Source organism: Octodon degus, unplaced genomic scaffold (genome assembly GCF_000260255.1).
Source record: "Octodon degus isolate 3935 unplaced genomic scaffold, OctDeg1.0 scaffold00116, whole genome shotgun sequence".
Lineage (NCBI taxonomy): Eukaryota > Metazoa > Chordata > Mammalia > Rodentia > Octodontidae > Octodon > Octodon degus.
Genome location: NW_004524692.1, coordinates 8,297,148 through 8,308,849, shown reverse-complemented (window position 1 = coordinate 8,308,849; position 11,702 = coordinate 8,297,148). Strand labels below are relative to the sequence as shown.

The following is an 11,702-nucleotide window of genomic DNA, read 5'->3' as shown; positions in this document are numbered from 1 at the left end:
CTATATTTATATATAATATTATATAAAATGACATGTACTTTACATACAATAAATTTACTGTCTTAGTGTATAATTCTGTGAATCTTGACAAATAAATGCAATGATATTAACTAACCATTCAAATAGAAAAAATAAAAAGAAAGCATTACTAAGTGTCTCTAAAGAAGACACATAAAAAATAGAGGAGAATGAAAAAAATGACGGAATCTTTGAAAGAGCACACTACAGGAATGAAATAGAATGCATGAAACAGATAAAAAGAGCTATCCACAAAATTAACCTCTCAAATACAAGATGGCAAAAACATGTGAATGAAAGTAAACATAGACTTTCAGACCTTGAAGATACCACTGCAGGTAGTGAAAAGTAAGAAAAGATCACTTAAAAACAACTAGGATGCAGGAAAAAATAATTCAACATCTGCAAGATGATGAAAAGATGAACAGCATCAGGCTAATAAGCATCAAGAACGGAGTCAATACAAATCATATAGAAAGCATATCGGCAGAGGTAATAGCAGAAAACTTCTCAAATATGGGGAAAAGATCTGACATTCTAGTAACCAAAGCATAAAGAACTCCAAATAAAATCAACCCAATTAAAAACACACCAAGACATATAACAATTAAGATACCACAAATTCAACACAAGCCACTGAATACACTAAAATCCACTACAGAAAAGAAAGATCACATTTAAAAGAAAACCCATCCAAATAATGGCAGATTTCTCTTCACAAACCATCCGGTCAAGAGGAGCATGGAGCAAAGTACTACAAATCTTACAAGAAAACATATTCCAATGCAGACTAATATATCCTGCAAAACTCTCTTTAAGTTTGATGGAGAAGTGAAATACTTCCCCAACAAAGAACAACTACAGAATTTCATGAGGACAAAGTCAACCCTACACAAGTTACTAAAAGACATTTTAGAGAGAAATCAAAATGACCATAACTCCAGGAATGAGAATGGAAAGAACCCACCAATTAGGGCAAATAATTAAACAAATGAGAAAAATAGGTAACCAACAGCAGGAAAATAACATGTCAAACACAAGTCAATACATCTGTTATAACCACCAATATAAATGAACTCAATTCACCAATTAAAAGAAACAGACTGGCAGAGTAGATGAGGAAGCAAAATCTAACAATATGCGGTATACAAGAAACACACTTAACTCATAAATAAATTCATAGGCTGAAAGTCAAAGGATGGAAAACAATACTACATGATCCAACACCTTCAGAAAAAAAAGCAGGGGTAGCAATCCTGTTCGTAGACAATCTGAACTTCAAACTAAGAATGATCAAATGAAATAAAGAAGGCCACTACATACTGGTTAGGGGAAAGATACAGGAGGAAGAGGTAACAGTCATAAATATGTGTGCACCAAACACAGGATCACCCAACTAAGACAAATCTTAATGGACATGAAAAATCTAATATCCAATACCACAGTCTTAACAGGAGACCTTAACACTCCCTTATCCCAAAAGGATATGTCAAGCACACACACACAAAAAAAAAAAAAAAAAAAAAATAGCAAAGAGATATCAGAAATAAACCATCCTTTGAACAAATGGACTTAGTGACATATACAGAGTGTTTCACATAAATACATCTGAATACACATTCTTTTCAGCTGCACCTAGGATATTTTCTAAATTAGACTAATCCATAGGTCATGTTTAACTACATGAAAGAAAACAGAAATTATCCCATGCATATTATCTGACCACAGTGCAATGAAACTGGAAATAAATGAGACAAGAAAAACAGAAAAACCCCATAAATATATGGAAATGAAACAATCCCCTACTCAGCAACCAATGGGTCACGGATGAAATTAAACAAGAAATTCAACAATATCTATAATTCAAAGAAAATTCAGGTATAACTTAGCAGAAAGTGTGGGATTCAATGAAAGCAGTTCTTAGAGGGAAATTTATAGCTATGAACTCACACATTAGGAAAACAGAACAACCTAATGAAGTACCATAAGTATCTAAAAGAGAGCAAATCATTCCCAAAACCCAAAGAAGGGAGGAAGTTATAAGGATTGGAGCAAAGAAAATAATACAAAGAATTAAAAAATAAAAAAGCTGGTTCTTTGAAAGATTAAATAAAATTGATAAGTCCCTAGCTAACCTCATCAAAAAGAGGAAAGAAAAAACTCAAACTGAGGCAATAAGGAATGAAAAATGTGCAATGACAACAGACCCAGTGAAAATTCATATCATCAATAGCTATTTTGAAAATCTTTACTCTCACAGAATTGAAGACACAGAGGAAATGGACAGATTCCCAGAAAGGTACAAATTATGAAAACTGAATGAAGACGATATAAGAACTCTCAATAACCCAGTATCAGCCAATAAGATTCAAAATGTAATTTAAAAGATTACAGACAAAGAAAAACCCATGTCCTGATGGATTCGCAACTAAATTCTATGAGAAATTTACAGAAGATATAATTTCAATACTCCTCAAACTCTTCAATAAAATTGAAAAGGAAGCAATCCCCCCAAAATTGTTCCTGGAGGCAAGTATTATAGTGATACAAAAACCAGGAAAAGACACAACTGAAAAAAGAACTACAGGTCAACCTCCCTCAAGAACATAGATGTAAAAATCCTCAATAAAATCCTAGTAAATAGAATACAGTAAATCATCAAGAAGATTATACACCATGAACAGGTAGGATTCACCCCAGGGATGCAAGGATGATTCAACACACACAAATCTATAAATTTAAAACAATATATTAAAGTCAAATTATATTTGACTCTATATTAGAGCCAAATCCAAAAACCACATGATCATCTATATTGATGCAGAAAAGGCTTTTGACAAAGTTCAACACTCATTCATGATCAAAGCCCTAAAGAAAATTAGAATAGATGGTCTCTACTTCAATCTGATAAAAACCACCTATGACAATCCAACTGCTAGCATAATTCTAAATGGAGAAAAACTGAAATATTTTACTCTTAGATCAGGAACAGTAAAAGGATGGTCTCTATCACCACTTCTATGCAAAATAGTTCTGGAAACATTAGCTAGAGCCGTTAGACAAGAGATAGAAATAAAAGGAATAAGAATATGTAAAGGAGAAGTTAAACTATCATTATTTGCAAATGACATGATACTCTTCTTGGAAGACCCAAAAATTCCATAAGGAGGTGCTAGAATTAATACACTAATTAAGCTACATATCAGGTTATAAAGTCAATATCAAAAACTCAATAGTATTCCTCTTTATAGATAACAAACACACAGCAAGAAATTAGAAGACAATACCCTTAACAATAACACTGTGAAAAATGAAATATTTAGGAACTAATCTATCTAAAAAAGTAAAAGATCAATTCAATGAAAATTTCAGTACTCTGAAAATAGAAATTGAAAAGGATTTCAGATAATGGAAAGGTATTCCTTGCTCCTGGAAAGGAACAATCAACAGTGTGAAAATTGCTATACTTCCAAAATTGTTATTCAGATTTAATGCAATCCCTATCAAATTACCACCAACATACCTCACAGACCTAGAGAAATCATTCCTAACATTTATTTGTAACCAGAAAAGACCTAGAATAACAAAGGCAATCCAGGGCAACAAGGCAAGGTAGGAGGCATTAAAATCCCTGACTTGGGGCTGGCCAGATAGCTCAATGGACTAAAGCATCTGCTTAGGCAAAGCGTAGTGGCTGGAGTTCAATCCCAGGCATGCCTTGCTGGGCCCTCCCCCAGGGCACCCTGAGAAGGAGATTAAGACTGGGCATGGTGGCATGAGCCTGTAATTCCAGAGCCTGGGAGGCTGACAGCAGGAGAATAACTATGAGTCAGACATATTTAGTGAGATCCTTTAAACCCTGTAGACTCTGTACCAAATACATAAAAAAAAGTAAAATTAAATCCATGATTTGAAATTATACTACAAGCTGCAGTGATAAAATCAGCATGGTATTCGCAAAAAATAGACTCAAGGATCATTGGAATAGATTAGAAAATGCAGATACAACTACAAACACACTCAGCCACCTTATCTTTGACAAAGGGGCCAAACATGTTCACTGGAAGAAAGACAGCCTCTTTAACAAATGGTGCTGGAAAAATTGGCTCTCTACATGCCAAAAACTAAAACTAGATCCAGGTCTATCACCATGCACTAAACGAAAGTCAAAATAGATTAAAGATCTAAACATTAAAACAAAAACTCTAAATCTCCTATACAAGATAGTAGGTGGAAATCTTGAAGACATAGAGGTAGGCAAACATTTCAGGAACAAAAATCAAAGTGCACAGGAGTTACTTGAAAGAATTAACAACTGCGACCTCCTCTTATTGAGAAGTTTCTTCATGTCAAAAGAAATCAGCAACAGAATGAAAAGACAACCACAAATCTGTAAAAAATCTTCAGTAATAATCACTCAGACAAAGGTCTTCTATCTAGAATATATAATGAACTAAAAAAAAATTAGTGCCCCAAAATTTAAAGACCCAATCCAAAAATGGGCATCAGAGATCAATACATACTTCTCAGAGGAAGAAATACAAGAGGCAAATAAATACATGAAAAATGTTCCACCTCACTGGTCATTTGAGAAATGGAAATTAAAATAACATTACAATAGCATCTTACCCTAGAAAGAATGACTATTATAAAGAAATCAATCAACAACAAATGTTGGAGATGCTTCAGGGAAAAAGGAACCCTTCTCCCCTGCTGGTGGGAATGCAGACTGGTGCAACCTTTATGGAAATCAGTGCGCAGACTCCTCAAAAACTAGGACTGGAAACCCCATTTAATCCAGCTATCACCTTCTGGGAATTTTCTCAAAAGAACTGAAAACATCATATCATAGCGACATATGTGCACCCATGTTTATAGTAGCACAATTTGTGATAGCCAAGTCTTGAAAACAACAAAAAGGCCCGTCACCTGAAGAATGGATGAAAAACAGGTGGTATTGTTATACAATGGAGTAATACTCAGTATAAAGAAAAACAAACTTGAAGCCTTTGTAGGAAAGTGGATGCAATTTGAGGCTATACTCATAAGCGAAATAAACCAGACCCACATGGGTCAATATCGTATTGTCTCCCTAGCATAAGAACTCAAAAGAAGAAATAAAAACTTAAAGATATAACAGACTCAGTTAAATGGAAAGAAACAGAATTTAAGAATTAAACAAAGAAGGATAAAGGAGAAAATTTAGGAAATAAGGTATGGGTAAAACCATACATGTATATATACAAGATGGATAAGGTAACAGACCTAAGAATTTCAATCAGGGAGACTTCTCACCTTGACTACCTCTCTATGTTGATATTTGTGAAATAAGCAATAACATTGAAGACAGAAATGTGTAATACTAAAACCATACCTGAAATACCTATCAACTTGGTCTTCTAAATGTGTACCATTTCTAACGTCATATCAATTGTTACTATACTCTCTTTAAGGTAAATTTGTTTTAAAAAAGTAATGAAAGAAAATGAAAGTCAAAAACAAAAATTTAAGATTTCTTGAAAGCGTGTGGCAATATTCAATCATATGTCCCATCTTGCATAACTATATCTGTTAATTTGAGGAACAGATTTGATGACAAAAATAGATAATATATCAATCACTGTTAATCTGCTATTCTTGTTTTGAAAACCTGTAGTGTATGTATTGTTACATGTTACCCTGTTTTTATCTTTGCTTTTTTTTTCTTGCTCTTGTTTTTACTCTTCAAAATAAAAAAGAATTACAATAAAAAAATGTTACTGCCTTCAGAGTTTCTCATTTTAGGGAGTCTATGAGTGAGGTGTTTTGGATTGGCTTCTCTTAGTCCTTCTGACACAAACCCATGATGTAGTAGTTGTTCTTAGGAAGCAATCAGGCAATTAAAATGTAGACATTCCATGGAAAGGATTTGTGATTCATTGAATAACATAAATCTGCTTTTTATGCCCTGGGAAGTTTATATTGTCATCTACACTGGAGAACAGAATAGAGAGAATCCCTGCACAAGAGAAGGCATCCACTGCAGGGAGGTTGACCTTTTGCAGACAGGAATATTGATTATAAATGGAGTGTGGGGATGAAAGGGATTAAGGTATAACATCTGCATGTTGCAATTCACAATGAACATTGTCAGTATATATCATAAACATACTAAAATAGAAAAGAAGGCAGGCCAGGTAGGACTACTACAGACTGGCACGGAGAGAAGCAGAGATGGTGCTCAGAGCCTCGGTGCCTGCATGTTATGACTGAGTCCTCTATGGAGTATGCAAGCATCCCTGAGCTTTGAGCCTGAACTCTGAAGCCATGTGTTCATTTGTCTGTTTGGGTGGCTGGAGGCAAAGATGGTCAATGGAAAGAGAGGATGAAATGCTAGGTTTTAGCCCTGAAGACTAGAACAAGAGATGACAAACTAATGCTGGGATGGTTTCTATGTCACTGTAACAAATCCCTAGTGATTTACAGGAAAAGGGGGCAAAAGGCCAGGTGCACCAAGTTAGGGAGCAAATTCCAAAAATGAGCACTGGGAGTTTTACCTCCCCAAGGCCAATAAAGTTGAATTATTCCCACATTACCTTTCTTTTTCTCTTCTATAACACATTGTGCCACCAACATTTGGTGCAATGTCTTGAAAATTTTAATGGCCGTCGTCATCGTAGACTTCACACCCGCATTCAGAATCATCAGCTCAGCTATCTCTACTCTGCTGGCATTCTCCAGTTTGCTCTTGGCAATGTTGAACTTTGGTGGAATAAAGTACACAAACCTCTTCAGTTCTTCATCAGTGAGGCTATCCAGACCCTTGACTAGCAGGATTTCCTTATATGCATTCTCCATCTCACGATTCTGGGATCAGCCTGTAAGAAATCCAAACCAAAAAAGATTACAGGGGCTGGAGAGATGGCTCAGTGGTCTAAAGCACCTACTTGGAACACGCTTGGCAAAGCACAGGGACCGCGGTTCGATCCCCCAGCACCACATGCCAGCCAGCCCCACCCCCTGGTGGGCTGAGCTGGCCACACACACACACACACACACACACACACACACGCACTAAATGTAAAAAAAAAAGAAGGAAAAAAAAAAAAGATTACACTACCTAAGTGATCACCTGTTTAAAATAAACAAGGTGAGTGGTTAATATCTTTTTGAAAGGGAAAATAAAACATTGATTATACAGTAAAGGAGAATTTGGGTGAAATATAAGTAAAATCTTCCAAAGAAACTGGGAAAACACATCTTTAGAGCTCACTGGATGCCTCTTAACTGTTTAGAGAATAGGTCCATCTCCTACCACTTTAAAGCAAATCTATTGAAACATATCAACATATAACAGATTGTATACATCACAGATATAAAAATTTTTAAATTTGACTTACAGATATCGTAAATGCAATACATTTTATATTTTATTCTTTCTCCGGTGATTTTTTTGGTGTCACAGCTAATAAATGTTTTCCAAACTCTAAATCAGACAATTCTCTATTTTTTTCTGGAAATGCTATAATTTTGGGCTTTTTAACACATATCTATGAACTATTTGAGTCATTATATACATGGTATGAGGTATGATATAAAGTTCACTTTTTCATATGGATATAATTTTTATCATATTCATATGTTTTAAAGATTATTTTTTCTCCACTTACTTTTCTTTTCATTTTTGTCATAATTCAATTGTCTGTATGTAAGAGGGCCCATTTCTTGACTCTTTCCTCTGTTCCACTTTTATTTGTACATCAAAATACTACAATTAGTGATATGCAGAATATTATAAAATATTATATATAAAATGTATATTCTAATATAAAAATATTAGAAATAATAAATCTGAAAGGTTTCTACATATAAAGTTAATAAATGAATATCACACTCTTTTACTTCAGGAATACCCCAAGAGAAAAAAAACTGAATATATGAGTATACTTTCAATAATAAAAGTTATAAATCTTCAGAATATCTCATAAAAGATATATAGTAGCTTTGAAAATATTATTACAGAACTTCATTGAAAGATTTAATTATCTATAAATTAATTTGGGATATATGTAATATGTTGAATGAGGAGATTAAATAAATATAAAGTAAAGATTTAAGAAAATGGTAGTGCTATCACTTTATTTAATTTAGTGCAAATTATCCTATAAGTTCCATGCAAGAAAGACTGCAAAGGGCTCTCATGGAACTTATTAAGATACACCTAATATCTAAAACAAAGGGCAAAGGCAAAAAATATACAAAACTAGTCTTAAATGTTTGTATAAAGCTCTATTTTTACTAGATACCAGCACTTAATTATAAATATGTAGTTATTAAAGCAGTTTCACAGTGGCATAGAAGGAAATCAACTAATAATAAACTGTGGAAATAGGATCACATCTAAACAAAGGCACTGTCACCACAGTGGCATTGTAAATAGCCTAAAGAAAGAATAGCAGGTTATAACAAGTGTTAAGAAAATGAGTTAGAAATAATAATGGATCTTTATCTCAGACCACACACAAAATATATATTTAGCTATATTAAATCACTAAATAGGGATAGTAATGCTGTTGAAGAAAACATAGACTATCTCAGATTGAAGTAAGAAGTCATAAATGCACAAACAGGATATGCAAGAAAAGAAAACTCCATCAAATTTGAGCATGCACAATTTAAACATTTTGTAGGAAACACACACACACTGAGTCAATAAAGTGAAAAATCCTACAAATTCAGTGTATATGAGTAAAAAAAATTTGCTTTAGATCCAGTCCTAGCCCAGACCTCGATGAGTGTGTGGGAGAGCTTCCTGCTACCCTGTGACAGCGGGACCTGCCAGTTCCATCCCAGGCGCAGTGCAGGTGAGATCCTCTTACACACTCTTGTGACCCCACCACCGCTTAGCAACACCACCCCCAACCCACCTGCCAAGTGAGAATTTCTGCCGCATTCTGTGAACCCCCAGAACCAGTCCTAGCCAAGGCCCCAGTGTGTGTGTGGGAAAGCTTCCAGCTACCCTGCGCCAGTGGGACCTACTGGTCCCAGCGCAGGTGCAGCTTGGGTGGGACCCTCTTCCACCCCCTTGGGACATTCAGGTAACAGAAGTATACAGAACGCCAAGTAACTTCAAGCCAATGAAAAACACATCAAGACATATAATAGTCAAGATCCCAGAAATTCAGCACAAGAATAATACACTGAAAGCCTTTAGAGAATAGAAGCAGATCACACTCAAAGGAAAACCCATCAGAATTACGGCTGACTTCTCTTCACAAACCTTGAATGCAAGAAGAGCATGGAGCAGAGGACATCAAGTTCTCTATGAAAACAAATTCCAACCAAGACCACTATACCCTGCAAAACTCTCTTTCAAGTTTGATGGAGAAGTGAAATACTTCCATGAAAAAGAACAACTAAAGAATTTCATGATGACAAAGCCAACACCACACAGGCTCCTGAAAGATGTTCTGGAGAGGGACCAGAATGATCAGAACTCCACGAACGAGATCAGAAGCAACCAACTAAATAGGGCAAACAATTAAACACAGAAGAAAAAGGAGTAAACAACAACAGGTAAATAACATGTCAACTGTAAGTCAATACATCTCAATTCTAACCACCAATGTAAATGGACTCAATTCACCAATTAAGAGAAATAGACTGGCACAGTGGATTAGGAAACAAAATCCAACAATATGCTCTATACATGAAACACATTTAACTCATAAAGACATTTATAGGCTAAAAGTCAAAGGATAGAAAATAATACTACACGCCTCACCACCTCTGAGAAACGCAGGGGTAGCAATCCTATTCTCAGACAGTCTCAACTTCAAATCAATAATGATCAAGTGAAATAAAGAAGGCCAATATATACTCACTAAAGGAAAAATACAAGAGGAAGAGGTAACACTCATAAATATGTATGCACCTAACACGGGAGCACCCAACTGTATAAAGCAAATCTTAATGCACATGAAAAATCTAATATCCAATACCACAATCTTAACAGGAGAACTTAACACCTCCTTATCCCAAAAAGATAGGTCAACCAGACAAAAAAATTAGCAAAAAAATAACAGAACTGAACCAAAGCTTGAAACAAATGGACTTGATGAACACATACAGAGTGTTCCACCCAAACACAGCTGAATACACATTTTAGTCAGCTGCAAATGGGTCATTTTCTAATATAGACCACATAATGGTCCATTGGTCATGCTTATGTATATGCAAGAAAACAGAAAGTACCCCGTGCTTATTATCTGACCACTGTGCAATGAAACTGGAAATAAATGACAAAAGAAACTAGAAAAACACCCTAAATAAATGGAAATTAAACAACACCCTACTCAACAAGCAATGAGTCACAGTTGAAATTAAACAAGAAATTCAACAATATCTACAATTCAATGAAAATTCAGGCACAAATTACAGGAATTTATGGGATACGATGCAAACAATCCTCAGAAGGAAATTCTTAGCTGTGAACTACATATGAGGAAAACAGAACGGGAACAAATAAACACCCTAATGCTGCACATTCAACAACTAGAAAAGGAAGAGCAAACCAAAATCAGAGCCCAAAGATGGGAAGGAATCATAAAGATTAGAGCAGAAATTAATTCAGTTGAGACAAAGAAAACAATTCAAAGAAATAAAGAAACAAAGAGCTGGTTCTTTTAAAGATTAAATAAAATTGATATGCCCTTAGCTAACTTTATCAAAAAGAGAGAAGAAAAAATTGAAATACAAGCAATAAGGAGTGAAAAAGGGATAATTACCACAGCCCCAGTGGAAATGCAGAAGATTATCAATAGCTACTTTGAGGATCTTTACTCTCACAGAATAGAACACAGAGGAAGAAATGGACAGATTCCTAGAATGGTAAAAATTACCACAACTGAAACGACAAGATATAACCACTCTCAATAGCCCAATAACAGCCAATCATATATTAGATGTAAAAAAAAAAAAAAACGTACCAACAAATAAAAGTCCAGGTATGGAGGAATTCACAGCTAAATTCTAGAAGAAACTTACAGAAGATGTAGTGCCTATACTCCTCAAACTCTTCCATGAAATTGAAAAGGAAATAAACCTACCAAAATCATTCCATGAGGCAAGAATTATACTGATACCAAAACCAGGGAAAGACACAGCTAAGAAAGAGAACTACAGGCAAATCTCCCTCATGAACATAGATGCCCAAATCCTCAAAAAAAAAAAAAAAAAATACTAGCAAATAGAATACAGCAAATCATCAAGAGGATCATACACCAAGACCAGGTTGGATGCATCCCAGGGATGCAAGGATGGTTCAATATTCAAAAATATATAAATGCAATACACTATATCAATAGAGCAAAAACTAAAAACCACATGATCATCTCCATTGATGCAAAAAAGGCTTTTGACAAAGTCTAACACTCATTCATCCTCAAAGTCATATAGAAATTTTGAATAGATGACCTCTACTTCAATCTGGTAAAAGCCATTTATGAAAACCCAACAGCTAACATAATCCTAAATGGGGAAAAACTGAAATCTTTTACTCTTAGGTCGGGTACAAGACAAGGATGTCCTCTGTCACCACTCTTATTCAATATAGTTCTGGAATTATTAGCTACAGTCATTAGACAAGATAAAGAAATAAAGGGAATAAGAATAGGCAAAGAAGAAGTTAAATTATCTTTATTTGC

At 34.8% G+C, this 11,702-nt stretch overlaps 1 protein-coding gene across 3 annotated transcripts in view; it reads right to left on the bottom strand.

Annotated features, from left to right (window-relative positions):
• LOC111812201 (interferon-inducible protein AIM2-like) overlaps positions 1 to 11,702 on the bottom strand; it is a 64,190-nt gene that overhangs the window by 10,330 nt on the left and 42,158 nt on the right. For all 3 annotated transcript variants that reach the window (XM_023699859.1, XM_023699860.1, XM_023699861.1), the window contains exon 2: positions 6,594 to 6,875. In XM_023699859.1, coding sequence (XP_023555627.1) covers positions 6,594 to 6,855 — 262 coding nt within the window. In that variant the 5' untranslated portion in view covers positions 6,856 to 6,875. The remainder of the gene's footprint in view (positions 1 to 6,593; positions 6,876 to 11,702) is intronic.